The sequence below is a fragment of the Pelodiscus sinensis genome, chromosome Z (genome assembly GCF_052426305.1).
Source record: "Pelodiscus sinensis isolate ZL-2025 chromosome Z, ASM5242630v1, whole genome shotgun sequence".
Taxonomy (NCBI): domain Eukaryota; kingdom Metazoa; phylum Chordata; order Testudines; family Trionychidae; genus Pelodiscus; species Pelodiscus sinensis.
The window spans coordinates 39,312,037-39,334,811 of record NC_143085.1 but is presented as its reverse complement, the minus strand read 5'-3'; the positions used below and the strand labels follow the sequence as shown (position 1 = coordinate 39,334,811).

Sequence of the window (22,775 nt, the reverse complement as noted above, 5' to 3'; positions counted from 1 at the left end):
GCAATAGGGTGTTGCAGGGATAGGTTCCTGGGTTAGTGTTTCTGTTGTGGGGTGTGTAGTTGGTGGTGAATATGTATTTCAGGTTATGGGTCTGTCTGCAAGCAAGGACTGGCCTGCCTCCCATGGTCTGAGAGCAAGGGGTCATCATCTGGGATGGGTTGTAGATCCTTGATGATGTATTTGAGAAGTTTTAGCTGGGGGCTGTAGGTAATGACCAATAGTGTTCTGTTGCTTTCTATGCTGAGTCTGTTATGTGGGAGGTGAGTATTGTAGTTTTAAGAATGCTTGATAGAGATCCTGCAGGTGTTTGGCTGGAACAAATACAGTTGTGACTTAGCACTTGGCTGTAGATAATGGATTATGTGATACGTTCTGAATGAAAGCTCGTAGGTAAGTACAGGGGTATTCTTACCTTATTACTCTTGGAAGTGAGCCACATCCACCCTGATTGAATTAGCCTCATTAACACTCCCGTCTCTGTATGGAAGTAGACATCCCTGCCATATGATTCTTTCACTTCTCATATCTGACCAAGGGAGCTGCAGCCCACAAAAGGTTGTGCCCTAATAAATGTGCTAGTCTTTAAGGTGCCACCGGATGCCTTGCTGCTTTTGCTTAGAGTGAATGCAGTGTTCTTAGCAGCATAGACTCAGTGTGCTCTGAGTAGGAGTGTTGGGACATTTCTAAGAGTAGAAACCTGGAACAGGTTAATTCCGTCCAGTGATTAATTGCATGCAGCTCCAAGCCAGAAATCATGAGATATGACCCGCGGTGCTGGGGGTTGTTGTCTGTGCAAGTTCCAAAGAGGTGACATGTAACGGTTGATGGTGGGGGGCACATGTCATGTCCCTCCCCGCCCGGGCAGGCCCCTCCCCTCCCTTCAGCCTCCCCTTCTGGAAAGCGCCAGCTTGTCCCTGCAGCACCCGGTTGTGGCTGCTGCCTGCCCCTGCAGGGTGCAGCTCACCCCGCCTCTGAGGTCACTTTACAGGCTCAGCTCTCCCAGCTGCTGTGCAGAGAGGCATCTTGTGACCGAGCATGGGGCCAGCTCTGAGTCAACAGGAAACCCATGCTGGGAGACCCTGGAGGCTGGATGGTTTCCAGCCTAGCTTCCAAGGGGGCGCCTGTGCATTAGCCACCCAATGGCCCTGGTTATATCCCATGAGGTCCCTGTGTGAGTCCTGAACAAACACCAGAGCTGGGGCTGGGTCCCACAGGCCAGCAGTGATCCCACCATGGGCCCAGCTGTCAAAGCCTCAGGCAAATGCAGAATTTGATCCTCATACCTTGCACCAGCAGGGGTGAGATTGCGAAGAGGGAGGATGAAGAGAGAGCAGCTCGCTGGTGCTAGTATCTCTTTTGAAACAAACTACTGTGCACTCACATGGTTTGCAACCACCCCCTGCAAAAAACAAAATAAAAATATAAACCCTGGCAGAAATTGGCAGGAGGCATGTGGCCCTGCGTGCCCATCTCCATGGAGTTACTTGTAGTGGAGGCCATAGTGGGAACAGAACACTTCTGCATATGATCAGACAAAGACACAGCTCTAAAACTGGTGCTGCCTGGTGAGAGCCTCCTGGGTCACATGTGGATTAGGGATGTAATACTGTAGTCTATTAACTGATTATCTGATAAGCAAAAGCTTATAGGTTAATGTTATAGACTACACACACTCCCTCCCTCCCCTGGACAGGGCTGCTGCCACCCTACGCTGCTGCCACTGTATCAGAGGCAGCAGCACAGGGCGACAGGCAACTGGTCTGCGAGGGGAGAAGGTTTTTAAACTGGCTTCCCTCACAGACCAGCTCCTGTCTGGCACCCCACGTGGAGTCACAGTGCACTGGCTGCCGCCCCCGCGCATGGGGACTATAGAATAGTCAATTAACCTATAAGAATTCATGAGGTTACTCAACTGTTCAATTAACAGATATTTAACATTCCTAATGTGGACAGAAAGGGGCCCACTTTCTGTCCCCGCATTTCAGGGCAAGAGAACATCCTCTGGAGCACAGGCTGATCTTTTGGGGCTCTATCCCCACTTGGTTTTTTAAATATAGTTCATGTTAATCCATTAATAGTTAATAATTAAAAGCCACTCACCTCTATTAGACTTGTTAGAAGCAGCATAAACAGACAGGCCTTTGTAAGAACCAGGCATCCTGTCAGCTTAGGCAGTCACATGCCCTCAAAGTCCCAAGCAAAGCTGCTGGATTGTTTCCTGGACTCCAGCTTGCCACTTAGGAGATGTGTGCAACTCTTTGGAGTTACTGAGAGGCAGCACGTGTCTCATTTCCTGGTTATTCTTTGTTTCTTTCCATAGCTGCCCAGCTGGACCCTGGTTCTGGCTGTTTGTGCTGTAGGAATTGGAGGGACATTTCAATATGGCTATAATGTTTCCATTATCAATGCGCCCACTGTGGTAAGGCACCATCTTATTGTTTGCATTCTTGTGCACTTTGGGGCATGTGCTGTTCTGCTCAAGTCAATGGCAAAACTCACCTTTGTTTCAGTGGGAGCGGAAGGAGACCTTTCATTCGTGGGATTCTGGATGATTCTCTGATCTTCCTTGAGAGTTTCCAGCTGCAGAGAATGCCAACCGACAAGTTACCAGAGGGACATAATTCTCCTCTAAGCTCTGTTTCAAGGGAATGCACAAGGGGTATGTCTAGACTACATGGCTCCGTCGACAGAGCTATATAAACTAGTTTACTAGGCATAAGCAAGGAAGCGGGGATTTAAATAATCCCCACTTCATTAAAATAAACATGGCTGCTGCGCTGACAATCAGCTGATCCAGCACAGCGCAGCAGTCTAGACGCGATCCCTTATGCCTCGTGAAATGAGGTTTACAGGATTGGTCAGCAAAGACTTCCCCAGCCAACAGACTTCCCCAGTCTAGACTGCCGTGCTGTGTCAGATCAGCTGATTGTTGGCACAGCGCGTTGGCCATGTTTATTTTAATGAAGCGGGGATTATTTAAATCCCCACTTCTTTGACTATGCCAGGTAAACTAGTTTACATGGCTCCATCGACAGAACCATGTAGTCTAGACATACTCCAGGTGATAAATCTTGTCCCTCGTAAATTTCTATGGCTGACATAGCACAAAGGCAAGTTTAGAATACCTGATAGAAATATACAAGGGTGTCCAGAAATTTTTATTTTCTTTATACCTGGAAATGGCCCTCAGAAGTGTTCACCTTACCCTTAACTTTTGTACCTTCACTTAGTGGTATTACATATCCTGCATATTTATTGTAGAAGACCCAGAGAGAACTAGAGTAGAATGGCCGCATGAAAAAGAAGGGTGTGAATTTCAGCTAACAGCTGACTTATTTTGCCAATTAAACTATGCAGCTTCCATTTGATTTAATGCTTTATGGTGGTTAAAAATACACTATACATGACAGGCTAAGTCATATGCTGGAAAGAGAATGGGGGAATGCAAAAATAGCGCTGTTTGTCTGCTCTTTGGATGCTTTGTTGACTGACGCACATTAATTCAAGAGAGTCCAAATGTAAAACCTGCAGTCTTTGCACTAATGGGGCACCTAGGGTTTTTATTTGGACTAAGACATGGATAATGGTAACACATTCAAAACTACTAAAACAGGGGCTTAAAACGAAATGTCCAAGAGATGTATAGGTTAACAATTTACCAGTCTGTGAAGGCTGTATGTCCCAAGGAAAGAGGAGGAGTACATAGGGTGCTTAAGACAGCATTTCTATGAGTTCTGGGATCAAATTGAGAAAAGGAAAATTTAGTCTGGTTATCAGGATCAATTTCCTATTAGTGAGATTTATTGGTGTGTGCAATAGTCACCATTGAGAAGTGGTGGGAATCTATTTCTTAGGGCATTAAAAACTAGACAGGCTGAAAGACTAGAAAGGGAACAAGCCAGAACTGGCTCCTTGGGAGAGGAACTGTAGGTGACTCCAGACTTTCCCGTGTTAATGTTCACCATTCTGCCCAAGACCTGGAGCTTCTTGTCAGACTCAGTTACTGATAATAACCCACCACTAACTTTCCAAGATGGATATCACATCACATGCCTGAGCAGTGCAGAGACCCTGGCCTACTCTGCAATCTGCATGGAGGGTGGAATTTTGAAAAGAGCACAAGTGATTTAGGGAGCACAAGCCCCATTGACAGTCACACCCACACCTCCTCCCCCACTTCATTCAGCAGAAGGTGAAAGCTCTTAATGGACTTTCTATGGAAGGCTCATTCACTTGCTACTTAAAAGCAGTAGCCCCTGAGATAAAGCAGGACCGCAACACTGTGCACAATTGTCTTTGGGAAGCAGGGAGACTATTCTGCCTACATGAGTGACTCAGGATTCTACTAATTTACAGCTAGTTTGTAGCATTGTTGCATAACCCAGCTTAGCCGGGAATGTCTGATAGTCAATAAGATGTTTCCCCTCACACATGTTGGCTCTGAGGATGGAATCTCAGGCCTTGGGGGTAAGTGATCAATTGTTTATTGAGCTGCTCATAGATTCACCACTCTGCATTTCCAGCACATCCACAAATTCCTAAATGAAACTTGGAGCAGTCGCTATCAGACTGAACTGAATACAAGCTTGCTGACTCTTCTCTGGTCGGTCATTGCTTCCATATTTTCCCTTGGTGGTCTGTGTGGAGCTCACATTGGAGGCAGCATGGCCATTAAACTAGGCAGGTGAGTTGGGTGCATCAGTGGAAGGGTTGGCAGCAAACAGACTTTCTTTTCTTTTCTTTTCTTTTCTTTTCTTTTCTTTTCTTTTCTTTTCTTTTCTTTTCTTTTCTTTTCTTTTCTTTTCTTTTCTTTTCTTTTCTTTTCTTTTCTTTTCTTTTCTTTTCTTTAGCAATAAAGGCATGAAAGCAAATGGAGAAAGAGCTCTGAAGGAAACATGCTTTAGTTAGAAGACTTCTACTTGCCTAAGTAGAAACAGAATCACTATGGTATTAGCCAAAAAAGAATGGGGACTTCTACAGTGTCCCTGGGACATAATCTCCAGACATGATCTTCGTCACATGGAGTTGGAAGAAGAGCTCTGAATTATAGCCTGCCAGTCCACTTCTTCTGATCAAACCCTTCTTTGTCAATATCTGATAAGGTTCCCTTATATTTAAGCACATGGCACTCCATGCAACATAAAGCACATACAGTCCAATGGACATTGTATGTAAGTGTCCCTGCTCCCCTGCACACTAGTATACACTCGCTGCCAGGGCTGTCCCTAGGTCCTGATGGCCAGGGTGGGAAACACAGATGTGCCTGGCTGAGAAAACCAGAAAGCAGTAGAACACAGGGATTTGGCGTCCAAGCTGGTTGGTAAGCTTTACGGGGGTTGGGCTTCCAAAGCAGCAGCTGCAGCAGCAGGCACGAGAGCAAGGAACAGTCTCATGCACTAAGAAAGGGTTCTTCTGTGAACCTGACTGGGCCAGGGCAGGTGACTGACTGAAACCAGCCCTGCTCTTTCTCATTGCCCCAGCCCCACACTACTGGCACCCCCACATCATTCCCTCCCATCCCATTGGGCTTTTCCCATCCCCTTCCAGTCCCCTGCAGTGTCAGAGCTGTGCTCTCCTTCCAGGCCTCTTCCCCCAGGGGCCCCTTGCCCCACCCTCCCAAGGGGCTGGCTTTTCAGGGGAGAGCAATGGCAGAAGGGGGTGTGGAATGGAAGGGGAGGCTCCTTTCCCACTGTGGCCAATTCAAAGAAGAGGCTGCTGGGGGGATCCAGACCCATGAAATGAGAACTGCTGGAAATGGCTTGCGGACACCTCCCTCCCTAGACAGGGCAGGAGCGGGACTCTGCATCCTTTGCTCCCCTTTCTCCCATTCCCTGGCCAGTGGCCTGTTGTGAGCCACAAAAGTGGCCGCTTTTGTGCAAAAACTTGCCAGCTGTCTACACTGGCCGCTTGAATTTGTGCAAGAGCACTGACGATCTCATGTAAGAAATCAGTGTTACTTGCGCAAATGCTTTTACGCTCCTGCTCGGGAAAAAGCCCTCTTGCACAAAAAGCCCTCTTGCAAAAAAGCCCTGATGGCTAAAATTGGCGATCGGGGCTTTCTTGAGCAAAATCGCGTCTAGACTGGCCATGGATGCTTTTGCGCAAAAGCAAATCTTTTGCACAAAGTCACTTGCCAATCTAGACGCGCTTTTGCAGAAATACTTTTAACGGAAAAACTTTTCCATTAAAAGTATTTCCACAAAATCATGCCAGTCTAGACGCAGCCCCAGTGTATTATCCACAGGTGCCAACATAACCCTGTCGCTGTCCAGCGCTGAACAGCGTTAGACCAGGTTCTCAGCCTGCTCAGTCCCATGGCAGACACAATGAGCTCCCTTTCACCTCAGAGGTACAGAAAAGGACAAACTGTTCGGACATTTGGCATGTAAACTGTTAAGCAGGGTTTCACTTTAGCAATGGCCCTTGTTCCCCATCCCTTAGCTGGAGAGAGAGTTAGAAGGGAAACCCCTTGTTTGGCAGCAGGCTTGCTGCTGGGGGAGGAGGGCCAAAGGGGGCAGTTGTCCCATGGCCTGAACATTGGAAAGGTGCTGAGCTCCCAGCTGCCGCAATCTCTCCTGCCATAGGTGGCGAGCAGGATGGGCTCCACCAATGTCAGGGCTGGGCCTTTCCTCTGGCCCTGTGCCCTGCCCTGCCTGCAGCAAACTGTTCTCCCAGGCAGGCCCTGTGCTCAGCCTGGCTATAGGGAGCGGGCTGGCTGCAGGCTGACAACCATGTCTGCTGCAGGATGGCATTCACCCCATCCCCACATCTCCAAGTGGAGTCCTTCCTGCCTGGGCTTGGATGAGTGTGTGGATGTTAGGGGGGAGGGGGAAGGGGAAGGAGAGAGCAAAACAGTGGAAGGGAGAAATAGGGGCCCTAGCCCCATCCCACCACACCTCAAACCCCTCATCCGCACCCCAACCCTCTGCCCCATCCCTGGACTTGTGATGGAGGTGGGACCACTCCTCACTCTTGCCAGGGATGGCGGGAAGCAGAGTGGCATGGCTGGGGGAGCTAGCAGATCTGAGTGGGCTGGGGCCCCAACCCTCACCCCAAGTAAGCCCCCTCCTGTGAGCAATGTGATCTGGGGCACTAGCAGGGAGCCTAGCACCAGCAGTAGGGGTCAGGCACATCCCCCACTCCCACCTGACTCCACTTCCCATCACCAGTGACGATGGGGGGGGGTTCCATCCCTTCCACTAAACCCCCCAGAAATGTGACTGAGGTTGTTCCACTTCCACATCCAGGTAGGTGCAGGGGTGCATTTGGCCCCTTCTGCTGGCTCCAGGCTTGCTGCTAGCCCCACAGGTGGTGTTGCTCAGAGGAGAGGCTTGCGGGAATGGCTGGAACTATTCTTGCAGTCATGGGTGGTGAGCGGAAGCAGAGCAGCGCAGCTGGGAGCTGGGGGAGCAGAGTTGGCTGGGGCTGGGCTGCTCCACTTCCCCTAACCATTAATACTGGTGCATGTGGGGGTGGGCTAGGCCTCTGGCCCTCCTGCTGTCCCCTGGGCCAGGGGGAGGGGGCTGAAGGGAAAGGCTGGAATGGAGGAAGGTGGGGGCAGAGCAGAAGTGGGAGTGCCCTGCACCTCCCTAGGGACGGCCCTGCACAAAATGCAAACACTTCACATGTAGTCCATATCCACCGTGCATGGAAATAAAGAAACACGCTCCATGCGCATGAGAGAGTTCACATACACACAGGTTAGCAGCATGTTTGTTTTTAAATATAAACCAGGCAGGCATCAATTATTCCAGTGTCCTGAGACACCTGTATTGTTGGAACGCCAACCCTTTTCTCTGTACTCTTAAGACATTTTTCTTATAACAGTATTTGTTTCTGTTATTTTTACTTTTAGAAAAGGAGCTCTTCTGGTGAACAATTTCATAGCAATACTGGCCTCCATTTTAATGGGGATCAGTTTTCCAACAGGATTGTTTGAGTTATTGATGGTTGGCAGATTTCTGATTGGTGTAAACACAGGTGAATGCATTTCTGTTCTTGCCTTTAAAGAACTATGGGCTATATCTAGACTGCCCCCTCTTGTGCAAGAAAATATGCAAATGAGGCAAAGCAGTGAATATTGCTGTGCCTCATTTGCATACTTAATGAGCCGCCATTTTGCGTAAGGGGCTTTTGCGCAAAAAGGTGCCATCTACACTGCTCCTTCTTGTGCAAAAACCCCCTCTTGCACAAGAGCCGTTCTGCCACTTTTTTCAAGGAGAACGGCTCTTGCGCAAAAGGGTGTTTTTGCACATGAAGGAGCTGTGTAGGTGGCTCCTTTCTGGGCAAAAGCCCCTTGTGCAAAAATGGCAGCTCATTCAGTATACAAATGAGGTGTGGCAATATTCACTGCTTCGCCTCATATTTTGTTGCGCAAGAGGGAGCAGTCTAGACATAGCCATGGTGAATGATATTAGCACATAATGTTTATTGTTATTATAATCATAATCCTTTAGATATTATTGTAATACGTTGATATAGGTTATTTTACAACCTTGAAAACAGAGATGTTCCAATGCGATCGTAATGTAAATGCTACTAAATAAAACTGATGTAGAATAGCACTACCACAAATTTGTTACCAGTCTTCTAGACTTTTTTTCCAGTCATCCTTTTACACCAAAATACAGTGCCAATGGTATTGGCCTGGTTGTAACAGGAACTTGCCATACTGCTAATAATGGCAAAGAGAAATTGTCTAACCGACAATATGCTGGACAAATCTTACGGATTTAAGATAAACATTACTGAATAAATCTAATTTAAAATGCCATTATGTATTAGGGATGTACAATCCTGTTTGATTAAGTGGGATCTCACAGATGGGGGGGCAGTCAGAAGGGAGAGAGACTGAGAAAGGTGATAGCCGGGGAGCCAGCAATCTGAGAGTGGGTGCTGGTCCTGAACCACAGAAGTGAAATAGAGGTGCAGATGCATTGAACAGTCACAAGAACCACTTCTACTCTGACATGCAGGGAGTGATGATTTAAACAGGCTTGGCAGTGGAGTCCCTAATTTAAAAAAAGGGAGAGAGAGAGCGTCAGCAATAGCTTATGAGAAGGAAGGGAAGATGCACAGGCAGCTGAGAAAGGAATAGAGCAGGCTGGGTAGATTCTTGCAGATGTAGTGATGCATGTGGGAGTACGAGGGATCATGTGTCCCAAACGCTGGCCTGCATCCAGCAGGGGAGCTAGCCGGTGTCGGGGGCTAGTGGCTGCAGCAGTCTGACTCCCTCACTCGCTGGCAGTAGCGGAGCTAGTGAAGCAATGGCCTCAGCTCACTGCCCTGCTTTGAGGAGCAGGAAAAGGGGCAGGGAGAGGATGGAAGGGGTTGTCCCGGCCCTTCCCTGGGCTGGGGGGGGGACAATGTGGCTGGTGCCCCCACTCAACAGTAGCCTCTGCTTGCAGCAGTAATGTGTAGGTAGAAGAGCAAGGAGAGGAAACAGATAAGATCAGCACAGGGTACCTGTATTGGGACACAGCCTGAGAGTTAAGAGGTTGGTCAACATGACGGTGCTTCTGTGCCTCTGTAGCAGCCCTGGTGGAGACACGGCCAGCTGAGGGGAGAGTACTATTCCACTGGCAGCTCAACCAGAGGTGGAAGCTGTGTTGGCGGGAGAGTGGCTCTTGCTGACATACTGCAGTGTGGACCCCGCTTTAAGTTGATGTATAGAGGGTTAAGGGTTGTTTGTCATTTCACGTTCCTGAGTGACATAACGTACCTCCACTTGGGCTTGCCTACATTACAGCTTAAGATGAAATGATCTCAAAAAAAGAAAAAAAGATTCACCTGCCTCGTCTCTCTCATATTCTGGGTCCAACAGAGGCAGCACTGCAAACAGGAAACAGCGTGATAGGCAAAATACCTCATCATACATGACAGGCTTTTGTGGAAAAGATATCTCGTGGTAGCTCAGTACAACAGACATCATCCTATGGGTCATGGGACTCTCCTGCTAATGTGTTCCACGACTCCCTGTTCTGGCAGCCATGAATTTGAGCCCATGAATTTGAACAGTAGATTGGTCGGAATGATTAAAGTGATTCACACACAGATGGAAGGAAGTGGGTGCGCCCAAGTGCACAGCTCCAGCAAGAGCTGGCTGAGCTGCGGCAAAAGCCAGCAGGGAGCTAGTTAAAGAGCTGCAGGGACCCAGGTTGCAACAGGACAGGATCTGTAAGACAGTGTAAGTCTTTTCACCTTTAAATTCACATTTGAAATTTTAGGGATGACTAAACAGGGTGATTACAAAGTGTCAAGAAGGCAGCACAAGCCTTCTCCTAAGGAGATTTCAGAGTTGCTGCCTACATGTCCCTGAGAGCCACTGTAATGGGGCAAAGGGCCTCACACAGATCCATGCAGAATATCATTTACCAAGTCATAAGCTAATGAAGTTTAATTTATAACAGGAAAACATTTCTTCTTTTATTTATAGGTATTGGCCTCTGTGTGCAACCTCTCTATATTGGGGAAATTGCTCCAAAACATCTCCGAGGCACTATGGCCATGGGCAGTTCCATATTTTTGACTGGAGGAATTCTAACAGGACAAATAATTGGTCTAAGGTTAGCATTATAGTCCCTTAGTGCCTTGAACCTACCAACTTCTAAAAGGTAAACCAACTACTCAGCAGTGCCTGCATGAGTCACCCAACTTCTTTCAATGGCTGACTCTGAAGAAGAAAGAAACAAAATCCCTCCCAGACTCTCTTTGATCAGCTACCTACAAGGGTTCTTACATCGTGTATCTGTCCATCTACATAGCCTCCACAAGGAACCCTTCCGTTTATCGGAGGCGGCCATAGTGACAGCGACGTTAGGTGCATTTCTATCCTAAGAAGGGCATTTCTGCAAGCTTCTGGCTGTAGCTCTAGTGCCAAGTGAGATACGTGAGCTGTCACATGCAATTTAAAAGGGCAGACCTGAGAGTGAAGGAATATCTGTTTAGAGCAGTGGTTCCCAAACTTTTTGGGATCACACTCCCTTTTTTGATTTTTGAGAAACCCTCAGGCCCCCCCCTCCCAAAAATATAGCAGCACAACTTGGGGAGGGCTTGACAAGGGTGTGGCTGGATTTCCTTGCCCCCCCCCCCGCATTTCTTCACGTTCCCCCCCCAGGGAGGCACGCCTCCCAGTTTGGGACCCATGGTTTAGAGGATATCCTGAGAGAACCAGCAGGACCTGCCTGCTGTTTCCGGAAAGGACCCAGAACCTGGGTGTGAGAATGTCAGCATTAAACATGTCTTTCATTAAGCTCACCAATGGCTTCCAGCGACCACATCAGCCTCTGCTGGCTCTAGGACTCCAGAGCAATAGCACAGCGTCTGCTCTTCTCCTTTCAAGTGCCCAGGCCCGGCTGACATCTCTATTCCTTTACCTTATCCCCAGTTCTTGACCTCTTCTTCCCTCATTGTCCAGTGGCGGCATGATGTGGCATCCATGCTTCCCAAACCAACATTGCACAGTTACAAACAAGGGAAAAGTGGCCCCGGTTAAGAATTTGCCCATTAGCTTAGTCTGTTAGCAGCTATCCATCCCACTGCATCTTTAACAAACTCACATTGCCAAAAACCACATCAGGCAGTAGCTCCCAGGCATCATGCTGAATGAATCCCTCACGTTTTCACTTGTTCTGCCATTCATTTCCCATGATTAGAAAGTCTTGGCTTGGCTGAGTGCCTTAGAACCAATGGAGCATGGACAACAGTAGGGCAAGTTTTCCCTGTTGATGTGTCCCAGTGGTTAGTGGGTGCTGCTTCTTTAGGGGTGAAGAAGTAGTTGATTTTCCCTATGCCAGGGGAGGGGAACCTTTTTGGGTTGGGGGTTGCTGGCCCCCAAAAAATCAGTTGGGGACGGCACACAAGTGAGAAGCAAAACAAAAAACCCACAGACCCTCACAGATGTGTCCCCTGACTGAGGAGAAAGAGCCGGGGGGCCAGCATAGTAGATTTTGTGTGCTCCAGCGCTGCAGTAGAGCAGTGAGGGGATTGCCTGGAGTATCAGTGCAGGCTCAAAAATGCTGGGAGGGGGGGGGGGCTGTGCCTTGGGATCCAGATCCAGGCAAGGCAGGGGCCAGGTCTTAGATTCCTCACTCCTGCCCTATGCGATTAATTCTGCTGCCTCTCTTTTGAAGTTGACAAGAACTGGGTGAGTTTTGTAACAGGGACACCTTACATCTAGGAACTGGACTATTTTTCATATGATCATTCCTAGCAGAGCACTGAATGGCCACTGGCAGATATTTACTTTATTTTTGGTTTTCACTCAGGGAATTACTTGGTGGAGAAAAGTATTGGCCTATCTTGCTCTCCAGCAGCTGTATCCCAGCATTAGCCCAACTGCTTTTCCTCCCCTGGTTTCCTGAAAGTCCCAGGTATCTTCTTATTGACAGACAGGATGAGATGAAATGTACCAAGGGTAAGTCACCGCACTTACCCTCTCCTCCTATTCCTCAGAAACCACAGGGTGAATATTTGGTGCCTCTCTCTCTTCCTCCTCCACCCTCCCTGCCCCCCCCCCATGCATGCCCCATTTACCTTCCCTTTCTCAAGAGAACCCTCACACCCTACAGCCCATGTGCTTTCCCAGCAGACTCATAGCCCTGACACTGTTGCTGATCTGACCTCATCTGCCAGCTCACTTCCCCCGGCTATAAATCAGTTTCCCTCTGGGCTCCACGCTCGTTGTTTGGGCCTAGATCCTGCCTGCTGAATATATGCCACTATCCCCTACAGAGGGGGCTGGGCACGGCCTGGGCAAAGGGTTAGGAAATGGCAGGGGAGAGAGGCAGGAGGTGTCTGTTGTATGGGCCAGGACAGGCATTTCCAACTCCTCCAGTGATGGGAACTGGTTCAAGCCAGTCTGTGACGTCCTGCAAAGCAACCCAGCCTGGGGAAAAACCCCACCGATTGTCTGTCTGGATGCCTTACCCACCTGCCCAGGCTCTGTCCAGAGTGGGCCCCAGTGAATAGGGGTGCTGTCACCCCAAGCTGCTGCTTCTGTATCAGAGGCAGCTGTGTGTGTCAGCAGATGGGAGCTGGTCTGTGTGGGGAACTGGTTTTAAACTGGTTCCCCTCGTGGACTGGGTCCCACCTGCCATGCAATGCTGCTGCCTCTCCTAGGGTATGTCTACACTACCCCCCTAGTTCGAACTAGGGTGGTAATGTAGGCAACCGGAGTTGCAAATGAAGCCCGGGATTTGAATTTCCCGGGCTTCATTTGCATAAGGCCGGGCGCCGCCATTTTAAATGTCCGCTAGTGTGAACCCCGTGCCGCGCGGCTACACGCGGCACGGACTAGGTAGCTCGGACTAGGCTTCCTACCGTTACTTCCCGTGAAACCCTTCCGTGAAACGAGGAGTAACGGTAGTTCGGACTAGGAAGCCTACCTCCTGGGACTATAGAATAGTTGTGTAACTGCTACAATTTCATGCAGTTTCACAACTATTCAGTTACAATGCTGTCAAGCATTAGAATGTTCATGTTTAGGTGGAAGCTCCTGCAGCAGCAGACAGAATCACCTATCTCCATAAATGTGGAGAGCGAGCACAGCCCCACAAGGGTGTGAGCATGGGGAAACAAAAAGGCAAAAGACAGATTAAACCTCACGGTATAGACTGAAAAACCATGCAATTTGGGGCGATGGGTCGTAAACTGTTGGGGCTGGCAGAACTTCAGGAACACTCAGTGCAAGCATGACTTCCTATCCAGCTAAGGCTGGCCCATTAAAAACTTTAGAAAACCAGGGGGAGGTTTGTCAATTTCGGTAAGAAAATTAATTCCTGGTTCCTGTATGCATTGAAAACCAACACAGAACAGCCTCTTTGAGAGCAGGCTGCTGCTTTTGGCCATCCCAAGCACAGGAAAGGAATGTGGTAGTGGGCTGAGGCAAAGCCTCCAATTATAAACTGTTTGGATATTTGTCACCTAGAGAACCATGTCATGCTCCTGGCCCAGGAGCTTCCATGAGTGAGCAAGATACACACAAGATGGTAACATCCTTTAGTTTTCTGCCTGCTATGATAGAGGATAGTTCAAATAAGATCTTTGGTACACCGGGCCAGCTATTGGCTAAACAGTATGATACAGTTCATCATTCGTTACCTTTTAATTACCATTTTTTAATTTTGGCATTTCATGTGTGAGAGAAACAGGGGAAGGAAGTGTCTCAGAATTGCTAGCTTTTCCCAAGTAGGATGTTCCCTATTGTCAAATCCCATAGCATGATCATGAAGGAGTCCTAATAATGCCACAGGTGCCATACATCCCAGGAATGTGATGCTGAAGCTCATACATCATAACACAAATCTGACACTCTGAGGCCCACGATGGTTGTGCTATTCCTCAGCCTGGTAACAAAACAGCTCTTTGTTCTAAGTGCACGTCTGCAAACATAGAACAAAAAGGGGCATCTACACTTGCTCTTGCTACACAAAATGTTTGTCCTGCAAGGGTGCTTAGCCCCCCTGCCTCTCCAACAACAAAGTTTTGCTGCAGCAAGTGAGCCTGTGAATGCTGCTTTGTTGGCAGGAGCTCTCTCCTGAAAGCAAAGTGAAACCTGCTCCTCGGGGTAGAAATACTTTGTTGGCAAAAGCACCAGCAATCAGCATTCACACACCACACATGCTGACTTAGTGATGGGGTAGGTTGACACAGCCATGTCACTAAAAACTGCATAGCATAGACATCAGATGGTTGTAATAAGCCATATATCCAGTGTCTCTTTCAGTCTATGATTTTTAGTGTCTAGCAGATGTCGTACCTCAGTGTTTTCGTACCTCGGTACCTTCGGTGGTCTGGACTGTCAGTGTCAGCGTCGTCTGGTCAGGGTTGTCCTGGTGCGCTCCTGACAGGACCTCTACTCCGTTGTTAAACTTTCGGCTGCATGCGTAACAATGGGTACTCCCTTTATCTAGAGTGTTAGACCCCGTGCACTTGGGTCAACACAAGAGATCTCTGAGAGGCCCCGGAAACGACAGATGCAGGCAAGGTTTGAAATCAGTCGAGCAAGTTTATTGTCAAATGCGAAGTTGGTAACAGAGATCAGTACAATGTTACACCACTGGGCACTATGGCCCGCGTTGACAAGGTACCAACACCGGGCAGGCCTATTGCCATAGAACAGATATTAACAGCAGTTAGTCAAAGTTAAGCTACTGTGCACTCTGTAAGTTTAGGCAATGACACCTGCCGTTCAGGCGCCTCGTGCGCCCCCCCCCAAGGTCGGCCAGAGAGCACCCTCTGCGGACTCCATGTTACTGACCTCAATTTACTACAGCAGAGTAATGAATTTAAGCTCCTCATTTGAAAGTATGATGAAGGTTTCTGTTGAGGATGAAGACTGATAGGTCAGGTACAGTATAATTGCTGTGTGAAAAATGGGGCAAGGTGTTTGTCTTTTATCATTTTCGGGGTGAATTCATTCAAGAGCATAACAATCGTCTGGTTTTATCTACGTTATTGTTGCTGGATTTAGTGCAATGGTTGAGGTGCACACAGGTGTACCAAGGGAAATAACCTGGAAATCATGCACAAAATCCAAAACAAGTGTACAGCTAGCTAATGACACAATACAAAAACAAATGCAGTACCAATTACAACTATTCCACAACCTACTGAACATCACCTTTGGGAGAAACCATGACACCAGACATCACATGACATCTGAACATCAATTTATCTAGACTACCCAATCTTGAATTATCTGTATTCTAAGAGATTTAATTTCTGTCTAGGGATGTTAAAATAGTTAACCTGTTAAATGGAAGCGCTTAACCTGAACATACTTACAACTGCATTCACCAGACAAAGACACTCCAAGGAAGTAAATCACATTATGGAACAGGACACTTTAATATCCCAAGAGAACCTGCTTCAGTGCAAAAATGAACCCCTCTCTGTCCACATGCCCACAGCTGTCACCTCCCACCTCACTACTAGCAAACAGCTGCAATCCATAGTCAATGGAGACCCCACCCTGAAAGAAGCCTTTCCTGAACACTCTTTCTGGCTTTCACACAAGCCCCAGTCTCTCCCACTCATCTTCAGAAGCAAGCTCCCCACAGACCAGGACACACCAATTCAAAGCAGCACTAGACCCTACCAGAACAACAGATGCAAAACGTGCAGACAATTCTTCCCTCCTACAATGACCCACACCTCACACAACACCTTTCTAGCTCCATGGACCCTAAACGTGCCCATCACAACCACCTCCAGTGCACTACATGCCCGAATAACAACTGCGTGGGTAAAACCAGACAAGCACGACATTCTCAAAAGAGACACACAGGAAAATGTCTGTCTCTTTACTTACTGTTTAGTCCATTAAACATATTGTATTGGCAAAACATAACTATTGGCACAACCAGAAACGGAATGAACTCAGTACTTCCCTTTCAGCTATTTAGAACTTCCTGCCTCCTTCCCCCCATCAAATTTGCAGACTGAAGTGGGAGTCTAATATTTATATCAGGAAGACACTTTTAAATACCAGTTATGCTTCTTGTGTAAATTGTTCAATTATGTCTCTCTCCATAAAAAACAGACAAAAAGGAAAAAAGGGACACCAACCAACCCCCCTCCCCAATAGCCCAAAACCCAAATTAATGTCTTGTCTCCCTTCTCCCCTTGAAAATAAGAGTTTCTATTCCTACCCCTGCAAAGATCAGCTCACAGGAGAGTGGACGGAATTGCAGAAGCTAAAGTCAGTTCAGAGGCATAGTGAAGCGTGTGGACAGATAATGTTTATTTTTCTTATTAGCTTTGAAGTGTTTCCATGGGCCCTTGCATTACCAGGCAGAGATGGAGGATATACAGCGAGAACATCTTGTCTTAAATGGGGAGAAACCCAAGAAGCCATGGCAACTATTTGGTGATCGCAGTGTAAAGTGGCAGCTCATTACCGTGATTGTGATGGCTATGGGCCAGCAGCTCAGTGGGATCAATGCTGTAAGGATAATTTCCTCATTATTTAGAAGCCAAACAATTTGTTTTAAAGTTCTGCCTGTCTAATTTCCATCTGACTTTGATCTTCATTGAAATCAAGAAACTCTGTCTAGAAACTGGCAGAAACACAGGATACAGAAGAGGGGAGAGAATCTTAATGTTACTGATGCTGAGAGGGAAAAGCCTAATTCAACTAAAAACAGCAGGAAATGTTAATGTCAAATTTGGATGATAGAGTAGAGGTTTGTTTTTAACACTCTCTACTTAAAACAAGCATAGCATGGAGATTTCCTAGAGCAAGAGTGTTACTAATGCTAGCCCTGATGTCTTTAGCATCTTACAAAATGATTAAAGCTCCCACATTATCTCCCATGCTGCATAAACAGCAAAACTGAAGTTGTTGCACCTTGCTTCACTTCTCATGACTGAATCTTCCCTGGTCCCTCTACCCTTTGGACAAATGTCTTTTGGGTTTCTTTATGGTTTGGGTGTCTTTTTTTTTAAGTTGAGATCTACTTTAAGTGCTAGTTTAACACAAGTAACTGGGACGAATTTACCTCTTGGAACGGGTTTGGAGTTTGGATACCAAAATAAGCAGACCAGTACTCCCACTACTTTTCTGAACTAATGTGCCAGTCCTGGCCTGACTCCAACTCTGCATGGAAGTTCAGGCTGCATTTATGACTTGTGATCTCCCTCCCACACTAGAACATATCATGGCTCTGGGATAAACTCTTCCTTGTAATGTTCACCAGATAATGTTCAGACTGCCAGATCTGTTTTTGCTAGCAGTAATTTTCCCTTTTCGTTTCCATGTTTTTACTAAGCTGTAAGATGCAATTTACTAAACGGCTGTTTAGTTTATGAGCCTGACTTCTTCTCACTGATGATTTCACTACCCAAGCACACTGGAACAGCTCTGTTGATATTTTCTTGTAGATTTATTTCTATGCAAGTTACATTTTTAAACAAGCTGGGATCCCTGCTGAAAAAATCTCATATGTTACACTAGGCACTGGAGCTTGTGAATGCCTGACAGCCCTCACCTGTGTAAGTGACCAATTGTACTTTTACCAGGCCTCTTAATTTTATTGTAGAAAAAAATAGACGTGGGAATGTGGCATCAGAGTGGTAACTGACAAAAGTGATATTCTGTCCACAGGGTTTGCTGATTGATTACCTGGGAAGAAGATTTCTCATCATTGGAGGATACACCCTGATGAGCTTTTGGTGTATAGTGTTAACATTTTCCCTGACGTATCAGGTATAGAGATGCACTCAACTGTACCATGAAATGCAATACTGTGTCTGTTTGAAAATGTGAGAGATTATAAAGCAGCAGAGCTTTTAACTTTGGAGAACATCTTCTCTTGGCAGTCAGAGAAGGAGCAAGAGCTGCACAGTTGAAACAACAATGAAGGTCATGGCCAAGCTCACTAAGGGTATGTCTACACAGCAGTGTTATTGCAGAGTAACTGCACTACAAGTCATTATTTCAATGTAATACCAAAATAATGTCAAGCTGGAGGACTTCTTACTCTTACTCCTTTAACCCTCATTTCAAGAGTAGTAAGGGAAGTCAGAGGAAGAGTGCTCTTTCTTGGACTTCCCACTGTGTAGACAGCGCCAAAAGCCAAATTAAGCTATTTCGACTACAGCTACACAATTGACATAGCTGAAGTTGCATAGTGTGGACGAGTCATGGGGTGCGATCACCCCCTACCAGGTGGGCAGGGGAGCTCAGTGAACCCCTTCGTCCTCTAACCCAGCCCCCGGCTGGGATTCCTGGTCGTATGTCCCATAAGGTGGGTGCTATCACCCCCTCCCTGTAGGGCAGGAGAGGGGGGTTCAGCAGACCCCGTGTCTATACTCTGCCTTAGTAGAGGGGAGGGGTCTTGCGCCCCGAGTCTTGCCCCTCAGAGGGGTGATACCCTGGCCGGTCCTGCCACCCCACTTCACACGTCAGTGTGCGTTCCGGTTCTGAAAGGGGTGGGGTGCTCAAGGAGGGTTGGGAGGGGGACCCGAGCCCACCCTCTCTCTGGGTCCCAGCCCGGGGCCCTAAACGCAGGGGCTCGCTGTTGCCCCTGCACGGCAGACGGGGGTGTTTCCTCCTGTAACACGTCTGCCCACGGTTGCCAGGAGGCCCCCACCCCAGGCTGCTTCCTCCCTTCCCACAGTCCCTGGAGCACCCCTGCCATTCCCCAACGCCTACTGGGATTCTGTGGTCCAGGTCCGGGGTTGCTCTGCGTAAGTCTCGTGGGTCGTCCAGTTTCCGTGGGTCTTGTCCCAGCCAAGTCGCTCTCTCCGTAGGCGGCGGGGTTTGTCCTGGTCGTCCTCCGATCCGGGACTCGTCGACCACCGGCCATGGGGGCCGTCCCGGGAGTCTCTGGGATGGGGCCGGGCCGCCTGCTGGTCTCGGGCACGCACCCGGTCCGTCCTGGGCCTCAGTCCATAGTTACCTCCCTGAGAGGAGGCTGCCCCCTCCCCCTCTGCCGGCGGGCCCTTTTGAAATGGCCCACCTGGCCGGACGCACTCTGGAGGACCCACCCCCCTCGGTGACGTGGTGGCTTCCCCAGGCACATCCCGGCGGTCACTCTCCGCCACAGCCTCTCCCTGAGCACTCCCGAGGAAGGGGCTGGTGATCTCCCGCTGGCACAGGCGCGGCGACAGGTTCCGGCCCTGCCGCCATTCTCAGTGGTCCTGCACCGTGGGGGCGTTCTGCCCATGGCCCTCTTGGCTCCCGGCGGCTTGGGCCGTCTGGCATGCAGGCCACTGGCGGCCCGTCACACATATCTTATTTCAGCTTTAGCCCTGCTGTGTAGACATGCCCTACTAAAAGTGCTTGATTTTCAGCAACAGCCCAGCTCTTCCTCTTTGAAGATCAGGCCTTTTCAGGTGTTCCAAGTTGGGCACTCAAACATTGAAGCATATAAAATCACTAGTCACTTTTGAAATATTGGCCAAAAGCTCACGATGCTAAAATAATCAGACATCTTACTATTCTACAGCCACTCTTCAGAAAACATTAAACATACAGCAATGACACTGCTATTTAATGCAAATTATTAGTTGTTCTGAATGATAGCAGATGCTTCCATTGATTAGCTGCCAATAACCTCTAGTTGCACTGACTGCAGGATTCCCAGAAGTTCTGCATTCATTTCAGGCACCTAATAATGTATTCTCAAATGACATCAGAATGCTATCATCCAATTTGGTCCTGCATCTAATGCTCTGTGCCTAATGCTGGCAGGTATAATAGTAATGAATAAATATGCTTTCTATCTTTAAATTAGTAATAATTCCCAGAAAAAATACTAAATAAAGATAACATACCAAATGGGTTCCTGCATGGGTCAGTTTTGGGACTAGTTCTGTTCAATATCTTCATCAACGATTTAGGCTATGTCTGGACTATGCTCTATTTTTGAAAGATATGCAAATTCCTGTGGAATTTGCATATCTTCTTCCGATCTCACTTTCGAAAGCTCCATTTTGGAAAGTGAAAGTCTGGATGCTGTTTTTTCGGAAAAAAAAACCTTTTTCAAAAAAACTTCTCCTCTGTAAAAAATGAGGGGGAAAAACATCCAGACTACTATCACTTTCGAAAGCTCTGCTTTCGAAAGTGAGATCAGAAGAAGATATGCAAATTCCCACGGAATTTGCATATCCTCTTTCAAAAATAGAATGTAGTTTAGATGTACCCCCAGATAATGGCATGGTGTACTGTCACAGGGTGTCTCCTGCTGGAAGCTCTGGGGAATTACAGGCAGTCCCCGACTTACGCGGATCCGACTTATGTCGGATCCGCAGTTCCGAACGGGGCTGCCCCGGAGTACACGGACTGCGGGAGCTCGCGGTCCCGCCGCCCGTGTACTCCGGGCAAGAAAAACTGCTCCGCATCTCCCTGGTCTGCAGACCAGGAAGACGTGGAGCAAAGCTGCTGCCTGAGCCCCCCCGAGGCTTTGCAAAGCCGCGGGGGGGCTGCTCCGCTGCCGGCTTCCCCAGACTTTGCAAAGCCGCGGGGGGGGGAGGGCCAGCAGCACCCCAGCTGCTCTGCCCCAGGCGTCCCCAAGTCAGCCGCTGCTGAAACTGACCAGCGCTGACTACAGGAAGCCCGAGGCAGAGTTGCTCTGCCCCAGGCTTCCTGGAATCAGCCGCTGATCAGTTTCAGCAGCAGCTGACTTGGGGAAGCTTGGGGTTCTTAAGTTGAATCTGTATGTAAGTCAGAACTGGCGTCCAGATTCAGCCGCTGTTGAAACTGATCAGTTTCAGCAGCGGCTGAATCTGGACGCCAGTTCCGACTTACATACAGATTCAACTTAAGAACAAACCTACAGTCCCTATCTTGTACGTAACCCGGGGACTGCCTGTAGTCCTTTCTCAGCAGGGCACCCAATTCTGGCAGTGTCTCACCCATCCACGCTTGTATTCTGGACCCATGTCACTCCTAGACCACAGTGTCCTCTTTCAGACACTGCCCCCCTACAGTGGTCTTTCTCCAACCTTCTGGCAGTTGTATTGGCATCCCTTAGTATCTACTGCCACTGTGGTCAACTGTGGCCTCCAAGCCTAGCTACTCTGTCTCAGGAGCATGCTACAGTCTGTACTGGCCATGCCCTCCTCCCAGGAGGGTATCAGCAGTTCTCTGATTCACTTGTCACTGTAGCCAGCTGTGGCCTTCAAGCCCAGCCCCTCTGTCTCAGGGGCAAGCCACAATTTGTATAAGCTAGAGGTTCCCAACCGCCAGTCCGCGAACCGGTGCCAGGCTGTAAACTGCTGGCTGCCAGGCCACGCCCCTATGGCTTGATGATTGGTTCGGTGGGGTTCCCTGTAAGCTGTGCAGAGAGCTTTCTGGCTGGGGAGGAGTGCTCCTTCAGCGGTGGCTCCCCGCTCGGAATCTAGACAAGAATGTGCTTGTAGGGAAGGGACGTAAGGAGAAAGGGAGGACGCTGCTGGGACAGGAGGGAGCCAGAGTACCCCTTCCCTCTCTCCAGCAGCAGCCTCATGTCTCATTGGGCTGCTTTAATAAAATACTTAGGGAAGCTAGAAATGTGTTATGTATGATTTTTTAAGGTGGAAACTGAATACTTGGGGAGGGGATAATTATTTAAAAACCCATTACAATGACATATATTGTGTGTGTACAGATGCAATGTTAAATAACACATGACCATGTAAAATTAATCACCATAATGAATATGCAAATATGCAAATATATTATTTATCATAATAAACATGCCAAACATGCCCCCAAAAATTTGTGAAAGAGTTTGCCAGTCCACAGTATAAAAAAGTTTGGAACCAATGGTACAGGCCATGTCTTGACCCCACCACAAGTACACTTATAAAGTTTGTGGCTGTTACGAAGCAGGAAGGAGTTGCAAGTGCTTTGCAGGACAGGGTCATAATTCAAAATGAACTAGACGGTCTGGAGAAATGGTCTGAGATAAATAGGATGAAGTTTATTAAGTGGAATACTTTTAATTTCTTCTCAGCAAGGAACAATCCATTTCACACATACTAAAATGGGAAGCGACTGTCTAGGAAGGAGTCCTGCAGAAAGGGATTTAGGAGCCATAGTGGACCACAAGCTAAATATGAGTCAACAGTGTGACACTGTTGCACAAAAAAGCAAACATAATTCTGGGATGCATTAACAGGCCAAGACACAAGAGCTGCGTCTAGACTGGCAAGTTTTTCTGCAAAAGCAGCTTTTTTTGCGGAAAAGCTTGCCAGCTGTCTACACTAGCCGCTTGAATTTGCGCAAAAGCACTGATGTTCTACTGTCCGAAATCAGTGCTTCTTGTGCAAATGCTTTGACGTTCCCG

At 48.0% G+C, this 22,775-nt stretch overlaps 1 protein-coding gene across 2 annotated transcripts in view; it reads left to right on the top strand.

The window, feature by feature from the left end:
- Nucleotides 1-22,775, top strand: part of LOC102461712 (solute carrier family 2, facilitated glucose transporter member 11-like) — a 32,271-nt gene that overhangs the window by 2,721 nt on the left and 6,775 nt on the right. For both annotated transcript variants that reach the window (XM_006119651.5, XM_014571789.4), the window contains exons 2-9: nucleotides 2,321-2,419; nucleotides 4,524-4,684; nucleotides 7,856-7,980; nucleotides 10,436-10,565; nucleotides 12,267-12,415; nucleotides 16,760-16,947; nucleotides 17,884-17,994; nucleotides 18,107-18,208. In XM_006119651.5, the coding sequence (XP_006119713.2) occupies nucleotides 2,321-2,419; nucleotides 4,524-4,684; nucleotides 7,856-7,980; nucleotides 10,436-10,565; nucleotides 12,267-12,415; nucleotides 16,760-16,947; nucleotides 17,884-17,994; nucleotides 18,107-18,208 (1,065 nt within the window). The remainder of the gene's footprint in view (nucleotides 1-2,320; nucleotides 2,420-4,523; nucleotides 4,685-7,855; nucleotides 7,981-10,435; nucleotides 10,566-12,266; nucleotides 12,416-16,759; nucleotides 16,948-17,883; nucleotides 17,995-18,106; nucleotides 18,209-22,775) is intronic.